The sequence below is a fragment of the Uranotaenia lowii genome, chromosome 2 (genome assembly GCF_029784155.1).
Source record: "Uranotaenia lowii strain MFRU-FL chromosome 2, ASM2978415v1, whole genome shotgun sequence".
Taxonomy (NCBI): Eukaryota; Metazoa; Arthropoda; class Insecta; order Diptera; family Culicidae; genus Uranotaenia; species Uranotaenia lowii.
The window spans coordinates 326,526,463-326,544,658 of NC_073692.1; the positions used below are offsets into that span (position 1 = coordinate 326,526,463).

General features: G+C 35.5%; 2 protein-coding genes across 2 annotated transcripts; both read right to left on the minus strand.

Moving 5' to 3' along the window:
* Window positions 1-5,409: 5,409 nt before the first annotated feature.
* On the minus strand, window positions 5,410-6,721 carry LOC129749486 (retinol-binding protein pinta-like). The gene is made up of 3 exons (XM_055744461.1): window positions 6,273-6,721; window positions 5,840-6,215; window positions 5,410-5,781 (listed from the first exon to the last, which is right to left on the minus strand). The coding sequence occupies exons 1-3, from the start codon at window positions 6,572-6,574 to the stop codon at window positions 5,491-5,493; spliced, it is 969 nt and encodes a 322-aa protein (XP_055600436.1). The 5' UTR covers window positions 6,575-6,721; the 3' UTR covers window positions 5,410-5,490.
* A 4,350-nt stretch (window positions 6,722-11,071) lies between these two features.
* On the minus strand, window positions 11,072-17,916 carry LOC129742942 (uncharacterized). The gene is made up of 9 exons (XM_055734880.1): window positions 17,614-17,916; window positions 14,706-14,977; window positions 12,416-12,561; window positions 12,256-12,349; window positions 11,998-12,189; window positions 11,775-11,936; window positions 11,590-11,713; window positions 11,409-11,527; window positions 11,072-11,350 (listed from the first exon to the last, which is right to left on the minus strand). The coding sequence occupies exons 1-9, from the start codon at window positions 17,684-17,686 to the stop codon at window positions 11,072-11,074; spliced, it is 1,461 nt and encodes a 486-aa protein (XP_055590855.1). The 5' UTR covers window positions 17,687-17,916.
* Window positions 17,917-18,196: the final 280 nt, after the last annotated feature.

The following is an 18,196-nucleotide window of genomic DNA, read 5'->3' on the forward strand; positions in this document are numbered from 1 at the left end:
CTTATGACTTCCGCAGGTGCATCCCGGTAGAGGTTCGGAGCAGGTAGGGCTGGTGCTTTCATTCTCATGAACATTGCTGGCATCGTGATACGACGATGAACATTCGCTGCAATCCGAAAGTGCATCAGGGAAAGGAACAGTTGAACTCAATAGATTTTGATACTTGTCTGCGAGGAGAGTGCGAAAGACCCCACCCATTTCCGCGAAAACAGGGCCGGGATGACTTTGATGGCAGGATACGGACGACTGAGGTAAACTTCGATAGTGAGACTCGATGTTGGACGACGCGACTGTTTCGGGTGGGCGGGTGTCTTTCTTACGGCTTTCGCAGGTGCATCCCGGAGAATATCTATAGCTGTTTAATTCACTGTTGGAGTAGCGTTAAATATTAGTTTAACTAACAACAAAGTAAGTTTTTATCATGGTTTAACTTAGTTCGGAAGTCTTTTAGGAAATTTCTGAGTAAATAAAATTTAAACAAACCAATGTACAAGAACATTGTCCATCTTGAAAAGTGGGATAATCTCCAACAGAGATTTTCATTAGGAGGGGATAGGAAAAATAAAAAAATAGTTTCATCTTTTGAAGAAAAAAATATAGGGCCAAATCTCCTGAAGCTTCCTGAAAAATGATGGATGTAAAAAATGTTTTTCGTGATAGGAGGAATTAGTATTCAAGGGAAATTATTTCAAATTTCTTTTTAGAATATTTTTTCAAAAATTTTAAAACTATAGACAGAGTGAATAATCTCAATAAAAACTTTAAAAAGACCAACAAAACTTACATGGCCGTTGGGCCAATTTCTAATAATGATGCATATAAAGCTTCTAAAATTTCGAAAAGTCAAACAATTCATTTTAATTTATATTTTACTAGCTGACCCGGCAAACTTTGTTGAGCCTGTTTTTTTGAGATTTTTTTTTTATTTTTTAGCACTGTTCCTTAGTCAGCGAAGGTTAGCGAACTTATTTTCTTCCGGTAATATAAGAACGCTTAATCTATCAAGTTTCAAGTTTAGCCATCACTCCTATTCAAAAACTCCTATCTGATCAAGTATTTAAAAATAGCTGAAGATTGATTTGAACAGAAAACGGATCTTTTTTGCTGGAGTCGTCATAAACTAAAATTTTTTCGATTTGTGTTTACCTTTGTATTTAAATACATTGAAGTTTTCTTTAAGCATGATCGTCAGAATAAAAAAATAAAAAAAATAATTAGACAAAACCAAAACATTTAAAGAATAATGAAAAAAAAACTTAATTTTTAATTTTTTTCTCATTATTTCAAATGTCTTTTTTTCGGACTTTGTACTAAAAACACTAATTGAATCTTATTGTGAATTGACAGAGCTGAGTTTGAAAAACATTTAACAATTCAGGAAAAGTCACTATTTATCTCATTTTACAGCAACACTTTTTTAATCAATATAATGTTTGAAAATGTCTTTAAAATATATGTCATCATATCTTTTTTCAAATTTTCAGTTAGGGATTGGCAAATTGCACTATAAATTAGGAAATTTAAAAAAATGAATTTAAACTGTCATGTTTTTGGATTACCTTTCTCTTAGCTTTTGAAACCTTGAATGAAGACAAATCTATTTTGAGTATTTGGAATAAAAATTCAAAACAATCAAATATAATTAAAAATTTTAGTTTATGATCATAATATAAAAAACTGTAATCCAAACAGTTAAATTTAATTCTGAATTTAATTGTTAATTTATATCATATTCTGAATTTGGTTTTCAGGATTTTCAGTTATATTTGAACGAAAATTTAAAAGATGATTTTCTATGATCTTGATTTTATTTTTGTTGATCGAGTTCAAGAGTCTATATTCTTAAACTCATTTGTGCTTGATAGATTGTTTTTGTGATCGGATATCTGGTACGAAACTTTTTTTTGTATTTTGGTGTATTGGTTCAGATTTTTCTCTATACTTAAATGTTTCGAAATTTTAGGTGGCATGCTTTTTACTTAAATGTTAAATTTTTCTATTTTTTCAAGTTTGATGATATTTTTGATTACGATCCTTTTTCTGACTTTTGAATCTGAGAGTTGGATCTAATTTCAAGTTAAAGTCCTATATAGCTAAACTTTGGAAAAGTTCCTTTTAACCACTGAGCATAAAAGTAGCGTGCATTTTTCAATGTTTCCTGCCTGGCATTAATTCTCTGACCTTATCCACACAATAGTTTCTCTTACTATTCATCGCCTGGGCTAACGTTCCTAAATTCCTGAAATATGGAATTCTGGGTTTTAAAATAGCCGTGAAATGAACAAAACCAAAACTTATCCTTCAGCGAGAGAGCGCAATTTTTCCGAACGCTAGTTTTGTTTGTTGTTAAATCAGACTGAATGATATTGGAAACCATGAAGATATACAAGAACGGAAGGTTACCATGATCAAAAATCTTTTATTCGAATACAGTGCACTCTGGTGTCGACATTGCATTGCCTAGCTTCTAAAGAATCTAAACCAGTTTCCGAAGAATGAAACAGGAGTGTCCCGTCTGTTTGCCTGTGCTTCAAGTTATATTGTAACTCATGACAATCTAGAAGCTCGGATATCATGAAAAATAGTTTGCTTTTTAAAAGTGATAATATTTTATTAAAAAGAAAGATTATTTAAATTATAATAATTTTATCGAAATTAATTTTTTTCCATGAAAGGGGTAGCAAAGCACACCGGGTCAGCTAGTTCCTTTATATTAAGTATAAAAAAATAATATTTTGTATACAATCCAGAAAAAAAACTTATTTGAATTAAAAAAAATTGAACAAAAATAGACCTATCTTGTGCGATTTTTTACGAAAAAACAAATGAAGGCACCGCACGTATCAGAAAATGGAGTTAACACAATTTTTCCATTTATTAAAAAAAACATGATCGGACCTGAAAATTTTGAATCAAATGAACTGAATCAAAGCAATCGAAAGATTTCTTTTAATTCAACCACGGTATACCGTGGTTGAATTAAAAGGAATCTTTCGATTGCTTTGATTCAGTTGAATCATTCAACCAAGTAGGCTCATACCACAACAGAGTGAATCAAATGAAACCTATCTTGTGTAATTTTTTTTTCGAGGAATCGAATGAAAGCTGTTTGAGCCATCGCACGCATTGCACGCACGCTTTCCCTTTTATTCCCCAATATTTTTCAAATATTTCATAAAAAGCATGTTCAGACTTGAAAATGTTGAACCAAAGAAGACTTACCATATGTTTTTTTTTTGAAAAATCGAATAAAGGTTGTTTTAGCCACCGCACGCATCGTTTAAGGAAACTATGGTTGTTTTAACCCTAAATTTCCCTACTTTTTTAATAAAGTTCATAAAAAGCATGTTCGGACTTGGAAATTTTTTCCAAATGAGACTCTACATTTCTCTGAAATATTTGAAAACTGTAGGGGAATTGAGGGAAAAGCAGCCATTATTCCATTTTTCGATGGCTTTGATGGCTCAAACAGCCTTCATTCGATTCATCAGAAAAAATCACACAAGATAGTACCCATTTGTTTCAAAATTGTCTTGCACGAACAATCTTTTTTCTGAATTGATTGAAAAACGTTGGAAAATTGGTAAAATAAGCCATAAAACCCGTTTGCGATGCGTGCGGTGGCTCAAATAGCCTTAGTTTGATTCCTCGGGAAAAAATCACAAAAAATAAGTCTCATTTGTTTCAGAATTTTCTAGTTGAAACTTGTTTTAATCAGAATTAATTGAACAATGTAGGGAAATAGTGTGTAAAACATCCATAGCTCCATTTTCCAATGCTTGCGGCAGCTCAAAAAACACTCAAGATAGATCTAAGTTTTTCAATATTTTACAGTCCTAACAAGCTTTTTCTTAACTATATTAATAATATTGGGAAATTTAGGGTAAAACGGCCTTAACTCCATTTTCCAATGTGTGCGGTGACTCAAACAGCCTTCATTCGTCTCGTCGGATAAAACCAAATAAGATAAGTCTCATTTGATGGAAAATGTTCAAGTTCGAACATGCTTTTTTCTCAATTAAATGAAAGATGTAGGGGAATTGAGGGTAAAAACAGCCATAACTCCATTTAACAGCTTCAATCGATTCCTTGAAAAAAAAATCACATAAGATAAGTCTCATTTGGTTCAAAATATGCAAGTCCGACCATGCTTTTTCTGAACTATATAAAAAATGCTGGGAAATTGAGGGCAAAACGGCCTTAACTTCATTTAACGATTCGTGTGGTGGCTCAAACAACCTTCATTCGACTCTCCGAAAAAAATTACACAAGATAGGACTCATTAGATTCAAAATTTTCAAGTCCGACGTGTTTTTTTTCTATATAAATTGAAAAATTATAGGGGAACTGAGAGTAAAACAGCCTTCATTTGAATTCTTGTAAAAAATCGGACAAGATAAGTCTTTTTTTGTCCAAAATTTTCTTGTCCAAATTAGTGTTTTTTTTTTCAAATTGTTTACAAAATAGAGTGTAATAAGGGGTTAATAAGACACTATATCTCCGTTCGTAAGCTCGTGCGGCATCTGAAACTAAGTCCAATCGTTTTCCTGGACATTTTGTCAAAAGGAAAGTATATATTTATAGAATTGGTTAATGTAGGAGGGAAGATATTGAATCTCATCGCGGTTGTAAAGAGCTTAAGGCTTAAGATTAAGGCCGGAACAAATAGCAACCTTAGTTTAAAATGTTTTTCGTGATAAGATGAACATTCAAGGGAAATTATTTTTAATTTCTATCAGTAACCTAATAACTGATAGTATTTCAATAATATGAAAACGATAAACTTTATCCCAATCAAAACATTAAAAAGACTAATATAACTTACAAAGCTTACATGGCCAAACATGGTTAAATTTATTATAATGACGAATAAGAAGGTTACAAAATTTCGAAAAGTCAAACGATTCGATTAATAAATATTTTATTTGAACCCAAGCAAGGCCGGGTAAAATCAGCTAGTATACTATATTTTCAGATCGTCTACTTAAAACACTAACTCAAAATCAATTAATGGACGAATGTAGTTCATAAATTAATTGAACAATATATTACAATCATAAGTATGGCCATTCTAATAAGAATGATAAAATAAGGGGATGCTGTATACGACTGATTTTTTTTATTTAGCGGTTTCTGAGCTGAACGCTTAATACTTTATGAAGCTATACAAACACAACTTACACAAGTTTAATTGTTTGATTACAAATTAATCAAATCCAGCTTTAGCAGGCTCTTTTGGTGAAAACTAAGGAAAACTAATTTGTTTTAAAATAACGAAATAAATCATTTATTTGCTATACTTCTATAGAACTATCAATATTTATGTGTGAGCATCATCATACATCCTACGTTTCACTGGAATTAAGATTGATTTTAGAAAGTCATCTATCAAATATCATTTGTCAGTTTTAAGCCCCAAATACCACTTTAAAAATCTTTCCTCTATCATTTAGTACGAACCAAGTTGATCAATGGTTAAATTAAAACTATTTAATCCAGCTCAAGTTTCCTGAAGGATCCATCCAGTCCAAAATGCGACTTTCCACTAGTTGGAGATAACGGTGCACCGGGTGATTGAGGAGGTTTGAGATTGTTTTCATACGAATGTCGGTCCCGCAATTCAGCCATCTTCAGCAGATATTCCCTGTTATCTTTCAGCCTCCTCTCCCATTGATCTACGTAGGTTTGAATCGGTTCCAGGGTTCCACCATATTCTAGTGGCAGGGTGCTTTTGTGGAAATATTCATGCAGTGACTCCAAACTGGTCCCATGAACAAAAATCTGCAGAGATATTTACTGTCGATTTTTCGTTATCTAAAATTTACAACAAAGTACTTACCTTTCTATCTTTATTTTTCGGCGATAACAAACTGTTGAACAGGCCCACCATAGATTGAACTCCCGGTGGAGGGTTCAGTATGTGAATTCCCTGCATTCTAAGTGGGCTTGCATCTTGGTACAGAATCGCCACCTGTTTCAGGAAACTAAACTCGAACTGAAACAAATGACCTGCCGTAACATCGGCCATATCGATGATTAGCGCCATTCCACAAATCACCATCTGATCGTCATCTCTCATTAGGACGTCATTGATGAGGGTAGCCGCTTTTATCACGTCGGCAAACACGAACTTAGTGTAGTCGAATTGCGCAACACGAATGATGAAAATTTTCGGATCAGTGGGGTTCACGGTGATTGGTAAAGGAGTTCCTACTCTAGAAATTGTGGAGGTGAAAGTTAATTCAACGAATTCACTGTTAATACAGACTCACCCAAGACGAATTATTTCCTGTACTCGGTCATCCAAGGGGTCCCGGTTTTGAATGACTTCTGGTAACTCTGTTCTTATCCAGAAGAACAATCGCAACTTGTCCTTGGTCTTTTCCAAGCTAAACTTGCAACCTCGAAGAAACGATATCAGGTTTTGATCCTCCAACGTTCCTTCAAAGGAGGTCAACTCTTTCAACCACCTTTTCACGACCAGCAAATGACTGTCCAGCTGGGAAACATCTTCGTGAAGTTGTTCTTTGGCCACCTTAGCGAGTTCCGCGGAAATCGGACGAATTGGACTCATTGCTGCCTGGAGAGTGCACCCGGATAATTCGAACTGTAGCAACAATCAATGCCCGATTCTTAAGCCAACTAACCAATTCACCCTGATGCTTAGCAGATAAGTAGCGGTTATCTGCCACACGTACGAATGTGAGGATTGATTGTTTGATAGAGTTCAGTCAATGAAGATGTTGACCTATTCCATTATGAAGAATTTTCAATACTAGTTACCTTTGATAACGTTTCCGTAATTCGAGGCTATTATTCAACGAAACTCAGGTCGGGTTACAGTGCTGCTCGAAATTTTGAGAACACTGTAACAAAAAAGCATTAGAAAAAAATACAAAAAGTCTAAAGTAAGTGTTTGCATTTCTTGAACACATACAATTCAAAAAATATTTTGAATTATTAGTTAGACAAATTTTTTAAAACAGATTTTTTGCCATTTCTGTAACATGGTGTTGCAGCGTTTTTCCCGTGATTCAATTTGGCTAGCCTTTCGTTTGACGCCTGCCGTCAGATTAAGCGAAGTCACCTTATCCACTTTCTGCGCCGCAGAACGCCAGTTTGCTTTGAACGGCTACTTACAGCTAATAGTTTTTTGGGGTCTTTTCTACTTAATTATTGCCAGGGGCGGATAAAGCCATCAGGGGGCCCGGAGAAATTTTTCTCGGGGGCCGCTATGATTCTTTTTTTTTTTTCAAATGCCATCCCAGAGAATACAAAACCATGTTTATAAGGAACTCGAGATGAGTTCAGTTTACTGTCTTCAAATAGCCATGCTGACTAAGTAAAAGTAATGTAATAATATTTATTAGATTTTAAAAAATTTGCTCTTGGCTTATGGGGGAATAAAATAAGTTGAGTTTTGGAAGCGTTAGGAAAAAATTTCCACATTTTCAAGTATTTCAAAAAGTAACTTAAATTTTGTTGGAATCTACTGCGTACCACCCGCAAATTTCGACCTTTGGCTGAAAGCAAAGTATTATCAGCAAATAATTCTCTACCTTTTCCTTCTGGTACATCAGGAAGATCAGAAGTAAAAATACTGTATAAAATTGGCCCAAGTATACTACCCTGAGAGACACCAGCTCTAATGGGTGTCCTTTCATAGCATGAATTTTGATAGCTTACTTGTAAGGTTCGGCTAGTCAAGTAATTTTGAATAATTTTGGTGAGATATACAGAAAAATCAAATCGAGCTAATTGAGCTACTCAACATTTGTGCCAAACACTGTCAAAAGCTTTTTCAATATCAAGAAGAGCAACACCAGTTGAATAACCTTCAGATTTGCTAGCGTTAATCATATTAGTTACACTCAAAAGTTTATGTGTAGTAGAATGTCCATGATGAAAACCAAATTGTTCATTAGGGATAAAAGAATTCTGATTAATATGAATCATCGTTCTATTCAAAATAACACTATCAAATAGTTTACTTAAACAAGGAATCAAACTAATTGATCGATAACATGAAGGCTCTGAAGCACTTTTCCCAGGTTTCAAAATTGGAGTTATTTTGGCGTTTTTCCATTTATTGGGAAAATAAGCCAAATGAAAACATTTATTGAAGATTTTAACTAAAAAATCTAAAGTGCTTTCAGGCAACTTTTTAATTAGAATATAGAAAAACCCATCTTCCCCCGGAGCTTTCATGATTTTAAATTTTTAGAAAATCAATTTAAGTTCATCAATATTGGTCTCACAAGAACTTTCAAATACTTTTTGCTTAGAAAAAACATCATCAAATTCAAGGGAAATTTGAGCACTAATTGGACTCACAACGTTTAAATTAAAACCATGAGCAGACTCAAACTGTTGTGCGTATTTTTGAGCTCTTTCTGCGTTAGTTAAAAGAAGTTTATCTCCATCTTTCAAAGTAGGAATTGGCTTCTGGGGCTTTTTAGTTAATTTCCAAAAGGGCTTTGAGTAGGGTTGTCCTCTACTGCTTTTGCAAAATTTTCATTACGAATAAAATTTATACGACGTTTGATCTCTTTTTGAAGGTCGCAATAGATAAATTTCAAATAAGAATCCCTAGAACGTTGATATTGGCGTCGACGAATGTTTGATTGAATTTTTGATTAACTTTAGGTATTGAAGTGGCTTTAGCAATAACTATTGAGGTTGTCAAATTTTCTACAGCCAAATCAATATCTTCTATTGAATTCAGTGGAACGTTTACATCCAAATTACGTTCAATAAAATTCTTATATCGCTCCCAGTCAGCTTTTTGAAAGTGAAAAGTTGATTTTAATGGGTTTTCAATGGGACTTTGGGATAAAGAAAAAGTTACTGGAAGGTGATCTAAATCGAGGTCCGCATGAGTAACCAATTGAGTACAATGCTCGCCTAAATCCGTTAGAACCAAATCAGTTGTGGAGGGATTTCTAATTGAAGAAAAACAAGTATGCCCATTAGGATATTCAACAGTATAATAACCTGCAGAGCAGTCATTAAACAAAATATTCCCATTTGAATTTGATGAAATATTATTCCAAGATCGGTGTTTTGCATTAAAGTCACCAATAATAAAAAAAATTAAGATTTGTTTCTGGCGAGATTTTGTAACTCTCCCTTCAAAAAAGTTTTCTGTTCACCGCTATACATTGAAAAGGCAATAATTATATTTTTTCCCATAGACGTTTCTAATCCAATTCCAATTGTTCCTAAGACTTTTGTATTGAAAGAAGGAAGAAGTCTAAATTTGAGACGACTATTGATGACAATAGCTACGCCCCCACCATGTCGATCAAGTCGATCATTTCGTAAAATTTTAAAGAAAACATTGCTTTTCAAGTTATGGTCCGGCTTTAAAAAAGTTTCACAATGGCAGCAATATATATGTTTTGGGTTTTCAAAAATAAAAAGAACTCATCTTGGTTAGCCAGCAAAGATCTGGCGTTCCAATTAATAATATATAATCATCTTTTTGGATCCATGAGGGAATCGTAAAGTCATAATAATTTTTTTAGCATAATTGAAAGAAGATTGAAAAGCTTCAAACATTGAATTTGCTTTCAACATAAATTGCATCATTCCATTAAATTTTGATGCAAAAATTTCAATTTCTCCTCAGTAATCTCACCCAAATCATCAAAATTGTTAGGATCAGAAAATCAAGGAGAATAACTAGTATTTAAATTTGAATTTCGGGGACTTTCACAAGCCTTTGCATGAACGTTGAGACTTTTGAGGTTTTTTTCCATTTTTATTAGTTAAACCTGAAGAGGGCAACTTATTTTCAACCACCTCTTAGAAAGTTGAACAATTAGTCTGTGGCGCTGAATCAGCACAGGTAACATTAAAATCACTTCGAGCATTACCAAGACGTGATTCTAAAGTAGGCTGAGGTTGACCGCGAACAGGCAGATTGTTTGCCAGCCTGGCGTGTGAAGACGAAAAAGAGGAAGGAGGAGCAGAAACTTTTCTGACAACTTTGGGATTTTTCCTTGAAGCAACAATTTTCGCCCTAACGGGACAGTCTACCCAGCCAACAATTTGGTAGGTATATCAAAAGATATACGTACGTCTATGTCGACACAAATCATCGTACATGACGTTAGAAAAAAGCATATACCTACCAAAAGTGGAGGCAATATACGTACATGTTTTCGTTATTTTCTGGTTTACGACATCGACAACATCATATGTGATGTCATTTACGATGTTAGAAATACTTTGGTACTTTATGTCGCATTGGCGTCGTTTTGTACGTTACATTTAAGGATTCGATTCATGCGCATTTACGATGATGGGAGGATTGACAGTTCCACCCACACTTTATGCGATGTGTGTTTTACCTTTTTACGACTTGAAGCGATATGATGATAAATTGGCGATTTAAGCCACCCTTAATGCGAGGTGTGCCGAACTCTTGTACGACTTGAAGCAATCTGTCGATGGATTGGCGATTTAAGTCACCCTTTATGCGAGATGTTTTGTACACACTTAATCTTTTCTCCTGTGGTCGGATCGATTTTGTCCTGTATTTTCAACAGCTGAAATTACAGGACGATCTCGGGACAGAAAAACAGCTCAGGAAAACAACTGTCAAATTCACCCGTACATTCGAAACAGATTTCTCCTGTGATTGCAGGTAGTTATGAAATTATCCTGTAGACTCCAGACACTTTCTTTTTGAAATTTTCAGGTAGTTTTGAAGCAGTCCTGTAGGTTCGGTTTGGCTTTCTTTCGAAATTTACATGGAATTCGGATGTTTGTGAATGCAGAAAATTGCCGAAATCTTCATTTTTTCGAATAAAAGAAACTGAAAAAAACTAATTTCTTTAGTAAAGATAGCATCCTCCGAAAAAATACGAAATTTCAAATTTTTTCGTAAGAATTGAAAGGATGATTATTTTACAGTTTCCTTAATCCGAAAAAAGAAGATTTCGGTTATTTTCTACATAATATCTATATGTAATATCTACTAAATAGAAACAGTTAAAAGATTTATGTTTATTTTTGCGTTTTCAAAAATGCCTTTTAACTTTTAAGGTTAGAAAAAATCTTAATACTAAGAAAGAGAAATAACAAATTTTTCACCTGTGGTCGTTATTTTATGTGTGTTGAAAATAGTAGCGTAGAAAAAGTTAAAAAATAACTTATCTGCAGGATTGCAATTGATTCCGAAAACTTCAAAACATTGAAGAAGTTTAATGAATGCACATTCGATGTCCTCGCCCACCGGTACATGTAACGTATTCCAACATAGATAGCAATATCCTTTATCGAACAAATTGGACCGGATAACGAGCGCCGGAACTGCATGACAATTTGGAAGTTCAGATTCATCCTGCAAATATGTTAGCTTAGTTTTCTTTCGAATTCTATGTTTGTGTTTTAATGCTTACATGTATCCAATCGATAATCCCTTTTAGCGGATTCTCTTTCGCCTCGTCTAGCTGTCGAGCTCGCTTGGATCCTCTGTTTGGATTCTTTAGTCGAATAACAGCCAGGGCACGAAGAAAAGCTGTAATTTTTTGGAAAAAATTTTTTATCAGTTTGCTTAACCTAATTAGGAACATGAATTACCATTTCCAATTTCCCTGTACAGATATGGATACCGGCTGATAGATTTGCTCATCCAGTTTGGCCAGCTTGAATGAAACATGGATGCCGCATCAATATTGTACATTCGAATGTAGTCGTACGAAATCTGGTTATACAGAAGAAATTTAAATCATAACAATTTCAAACTTAACAAGGCGCAAAAATACCAGTTCACCGTCGAAAGAAATCGAGGCTGGATACTCCTTAAGGAACATGAACATTTCCTGATTTTTCCTACAAAGATTCCTTCGGTCGTATGTCAAGCTCCACAACTCTAGAATTCGTTTTTTGTTGTCTGAATTTGGCACGATAAATTTTAACTCGTTTAACTAAAATAAAGACAATAAAATTAAACAATACAAATAAAACAGAATTTAGGCCAATCACTACCATTGCAAGCATTTCTTCAGCGGATGTAGAATTTTCAGCAGCTAAACCGGATTCAATAGATGATTCAGATTGCTGTCGGGGTTTTCTGACAAATAAGCGAGAAGAGTCAGCTTTTGCCATAGTTTCCATCCGGTTTTGAATTTTCCCAGCGTGACCACCATTCGCTCGAGCATTCCGGTGAAAGAAAACCGACTGTAATTGTTTAGATTTGATAATTCGTTAAAAACATAATATGTTATCTGTATTGGATTTAAATACCTGCAAGCAATCAGGGTTCACTCTTGAGGCTAGAATTGGATAACATTTTACTAATGATATTGCCAGAATATCTTTATGATTTGCCGAAGGTCTCCTGGAACAATTGAAAAGTAGAAAATTATTTTAATAAGAACAATGAATGCCAGGGTTCCTAACTTACAAACCATAAACTGCCTTCAGATAATCGCATAAGATATGTGTTGTCTGCGTAAAGAGCTTGTCAGTTGGTTTCGTGGCTTCTTTCAATAATTCCATTAACTGCCGTCCTTTGTTCGTCTTTGAAAAAATAATATCCACATCGATTTCCTATAAAATTTGTTAATCAAATTTTTTATTTAAGTACAACAGTTGAAAAGGTATAGAGAAACTCTTGAAACTGGTGACATGTTAAAATATTGTACTATTGACTCTTATTGACTCTTAATTCGAGCAGTAGGTTGTTACAGGATGCGTTTATGTAGCAACCCGGTAGCAACGCAGCCGGTCGTCGCTATCAGAAAATAAACAACATAATACTAACCTGGATTGCAACAATGGGTGCGAAAATTAGTAAGTAAATAAAAACGCAACCTATCAAAACATCTAAAATACCGACCGAAATAGCAACGCCCGGTGGGTTTGGTCTTAGTCAGCTGATTTACCGTTCAATATTCGGTCACAGTGTTGTTTTGAATACATTTATCGTTTCGATTGAGATTTTCCGTGAATTCATTCATGAATATTTAGTTGCATTGAACAAGGGATGACTGTGTCGAAATCGGTAAGTTAGCATTTTGTAAGTTGTGAAATACTTTTGTTAGTTATGTTTAAGCAGTGGTTTGGTTTCAGATCCTAATTCCAGTATGCGTAAGCAATTGGAGAAAAACTACTGTTTGGATGGAACGATTTTAAAGGATGGAACGGGTAACGTTAGCTGCTTTAAAACCATACGCTTATTTGTTCCCGGATTCAAAATTTTTCAACAAGCAATCAGAAAACAGTTCTCGAGAGAGACCCAGAGAAAATCCGGACAACTATTTTTATTCAACTCAAATCACAGTTTTGAAACAACTGGCTACGACAGCACATTGTAAAATTCACCTAGAAATCAAACACGTAGATCATCCTTTAGCCTATACAAAAATTTTAGATCTGGTTATAGAGAATCGTCAATCTCAAAATCATGTTTCAAAACTGCATGATAGAAGGATTTACTCATAAACTAACGATTCGAACAAAGGTAAGGAAATATCATATGTACTTTGTTATTAAATCCTTCTTATGATTTTAATCTGGTTTTTAGGTTCAAATCGATTACTTGATCAAGGATATTCACGGGATGTTTCAAAATGTCAATCGAATACAAGCAAATTACCAAAGCGTTATTTTCCAGCAGAATTCTCACCTGGTCAAGGTTGATGCCAGCATACACACCCAAAATTCAGCCTCTGTGCCAATGGCGTGTAGTCAATTACATAGCATCATTGGTACAAGAAGATAACGCGATCGGTGCTGATTCGATTTGCTCCCACCGGCATTAATCTCCCCAGTTAACCGAATTGCGTATGTCTGAAAGAAACAAAATAAAAACGCTTTCACGTCCCTCCCTATCGCATCACAAGACGAAGAAGGATGGAAATAAATACCGGGCAACACCAGGCAGCCAGCGAACCGAGCACTGTGCGTGTGTAGCAAAAGCAACAACAAACATATTCCTTCAATTCAATCTGCCGGCAAACGCGTGTGTAGCAAAAGCAACAACAAAAACATCCTTCTAATTCAATCCCTTCAATCTACCGGCAAACAACCAAGGCCGAGCTGTGCGTGTGTATGTAGCAAAAGCAACAAGAATATATTCCTTCAATTCACCGGCAAACAAGCACCGGCCAAGCTGCCCGGCTTTAGCAGCTGTGTATATGTAGCGTGTGTATGTAATAGCAGGCAGTAAGCAAAGCACAGTTCTCATTCAATGGGTTTCCCGTTGCCTTCACTCCCGTTCCCTTTCCCGTTTCCATCGCAAGACAAATGAATACCTTGAAAGGAGGCCAAACGCCGGGAAGCCACTGTCGTGCGTTTCTTTTGTGATTGATCGGTGGCAGAATGCCTATGACAAATATCCCTCTTCCTGCATGAAGCTCAAATAGTACACTGGTTAAGATGTCGGTCTGGCAAGATCATATGGTTGGTGATTTGAGATCGATTCTCCCTGCGGGCGCTGTGGTTTATATTTTTATTTTCTTGTTACTGGGATGAATTATCCAATAGGAAGGAAATCCCATAAAATATTTTTCTTGTTTCGCTTGAATGTAGTGGTCATGCATCATTTTAGTTGGGAGCCGAGTCCTTATGCCGGTTACGGTTTTTCAAACATATCATCTTCGGCACAGTGCACATTTCAGCGCATTATCGGCACAGAGATGTGCTAAATAGGCATTGGATTTTTGCAACCTCTTCTATGGGTGCACGTTTACATTTTGATTTGTATCCCGGTCAGCATCTGGCTGCTCAGATTGGTTGTCAGCAATTTCCGAATCTTTCATGTCATCGTTTGACCGAATGATCGATGATTCTGCTGATGTTACGTTTTCATCATCGATATATTCCTCTACATAAATTGTGTTGTCGTCGATGTGCTTTTGGATTTGTTTGATAATTTTGATCAATTTTGTTGTCAAGTTTAATCGCTTGAAGTCCGCATCATCCAAGGACATGAAAAGTTCCTGGGATGAAATCTCTTCTTGATCTGCAATATAAAAGGAATTTATAAGTAACATTTTCTTTGATTATTTCGAATTTTATTACACTTTAGTCATCGCGATTATAAAATCGTCTTGATATGTACAGACGTCCCGTTTCAAAAGGTGACCAAAATGAATAAGTAGCATGCTGATGAATTTCGTCAATTTTGAAAAGACTATAATCTTCAACAACTTTGATTTCGTACGCTTGTAGGAAGTCGGAATAATCAGTCGTAAGACACTTTTTGGTAAGTATGTAAATGTCGCTGGTGAAAACCAAAATCTCCAGTATTATTCCGAACAACGGGTAGAGTGGATCGTTGGAAAATTTCAAACCGACAATCAGATTTGGGCGAAACTCAATGCCATTCAGAATACACGTTTTGGGTACAAAAACAGTCTCTTCCATGCTGGACAAATAAGCTTGACTTCGACATTCAGCAGTACGAATGGTTTTTCCTGATTTTAAAATCATTTTATCTTGGTATGGGTTTTCAATGATGTTGATGATCATAGCTGTGCACTGTCGTTTAGCCAAACTCTTGCAAATATTTTTAAAATTACGGCATGTTGCAGATTGGCTCTTACATGGCTTATTCTTTTGCTCAAAAGGAAAGCAGTTGAAAAGTTTCATACTGCCACTCTTTTTTATGCACTCGACGTAGTGTTGCAGATGATGACTTTTATTTATTCGACGATCAAACAATGTGAAGAATAAATCCTGGTACAGCGTTATGTGATGATCCAGCTGGGACAGAAGATATTCAGATATAACCGGGGAAAGCATGATACGCGTTATGTTGATAAGATGCCCAATCATCAACATATATTGGCATTCAGGTTTGACTCGATGACCAAATAGAAACGGGAATGCTCGAAGAAGTAAGCAATTCTGCGATGCTGTTTGTTTCAATTTATTTATCGATTTTTTGTTTAACATTTCAGCCTTAAAATTACCACACGGTTTATTTTTTCGATCTATGTAGCCATATCCAAACGTGTTGATTCGGTGATTTATGAATTGGATGTCTATGTTCGTCGTTTTGTCTTTCACGTAGTAACTTAGTACAAGCTGCACAGTCATGGGAATTATGCCCTCTGCAAGATCATGCATAATATCAAACGAATAGTTTTCTGTTATATGGAAACTTTGGAGCTGGTTAAGAGTGCAATCTCCCTTGATTCCACAATCTTTGGACGATATTACTCCACTCGAAAGAGCTGTTAAACAGTCATTGTACCAGCTTATTGTTCGCAAAGGAAACATTTGGTATGGATCATTTTTAAAATCGTTCCGAGTGATTGTGCAGAGCCTGCAAAACATATTGGCGCTTGGACTCAATAGATGAAACACCTCATGAGCGGCTAAAGAGTCACCGCTTACCATGCAGAGTGCAGCACGAAGAACAAATTTTTTAGTGTCGTAGTAAACTTCAACTCCTTCTTCTAATTTTTTTAAGTCACATATTAAAGGCTCCAGTATTTTGCTGTAACCATGTTTTTTTGCACTCGAGGTTTTGGTATATATAACCGGAAATACTGCATTCGGAGTATTATTGTATTTTTCTGGAGCATTCAAAATTTTAAAATAAATGCAAGAAACTTTGTTGGCACCAGCTCTTGAGCTTAATGCATTTCCTAGCTCAACGTCATCCTGATAAATTGTTAATTGCAATGCTGAAGGATATTTCCTGAAATATGGTTGGCTTGAATATGTTTCGCCTGTTGAAAACGAACTATATTCCTTTGTTTCATATTTCTCAATCGGTGGTTTAGTAGCTGAATTGAATAGCTCGCGCGTTTGTGGGTTTCTCATTATTAGTTTTAGGGTACTTATTATCGATATATAGGAAAAGGTTTCGTTTAAAAAGATTTTCTTTTGGACGCCGCTAATGTGACGGAACCCTTCGCGGAATGACAGCATTATTTCTTCAGGCTCTGGGGCGTCAATGGCAATAGCTTTCATATACATCGATCTTTTTTTACAAGTAGAAACCTCTTTAAAATAATCTATACAATTGAATGCTTCCAAAAACTTATTCTTATCTTCCTCATTGCACACAAATTTATGTTTTTTAATGAATGAAACAGTTTCTGATTTTAATCTGTTGGTCACCAGATCAATCAATGTTGAACACATTTTCATGAAATCTGAAATCTTCGTTTGCGGCAAACCGACATCCGCAGCAAAGTTGCATATTCCGAGGGATGCAGTCCGCTTAATTTCGTCGATGGTTATCAATTGGTGTGTCCTTTGACGGCATCCGGTTTCGGTAATAAATTCCGAAACTGTTTCATTATCAGAATTATTCGGAGAATTGAGAATTGTTGAAACATTAGCATGCGACGGGTATGCAGTCGAATCAGTGCAAGCTGTTGGACCTTCTTGAGGCTCGGAACGGACTGGGTGTTGTTGTTGAATATGCCGCTTCAAAGATGAGAAGTGAGCATATTGTAATTTACACCCTTTATAAGTGCAGTCGAATCCGCTCAACGGCTTGCCCGGATGTTTCTCTTTCAAATGTTGTTGCAAGCCATTCACATAACCTTTAGTTTTTATGCCACAACGAAAACAAACGATTTCTCCGCCGGACTCTGGCATTTTTGGCTTTAGAAATATAGAAATATAAAAATTACTTACGTAAAACATTTTTTATGCGGGTTGCTACCTCCTCCTCTATGTGTTCTTCCAAATACTCGTTCACAAAATCCATTTCACACCACAAATACGGGATACAAACTTTTTTTCACAGAAAACACGAAAGATGCATGCACAGCTTTTAGATGTTTTCCGCGAATACGACGAGGGAAAATTGACAGTTGAGAGAGTTACGTCAATACAGGCGATTTTTTTCCAGACCTGTTTTGAGTTCCTGAGCGATCGAAAAGGAGTTCTTTCGAAATTCAGGAGCATTAGAGTGTTTCGAAATACAGATTGCTGTCTCCCTGTACTTCTGAAATATTTTTTGTTTTTTAACGAAACTCGTGACATTTGAGTAGTTTCCCAGTGATTCGGAGGATCAAGGTCCCGAGCGGAGAAAATGCAATCTTAGTGTGTACTCTTGTATGACTCGAAGCAATCTGACGATGGAATGTCGGTTTATGTCACCCTTTATGCGAGATGTGTTGCAGTCTTATACGATGATCAGAGATTTTAACATCGATTGACAACTTAAGTCACATTTTATAAGATGTGTGTTGTAAGCTTGTACGATATGATGCAA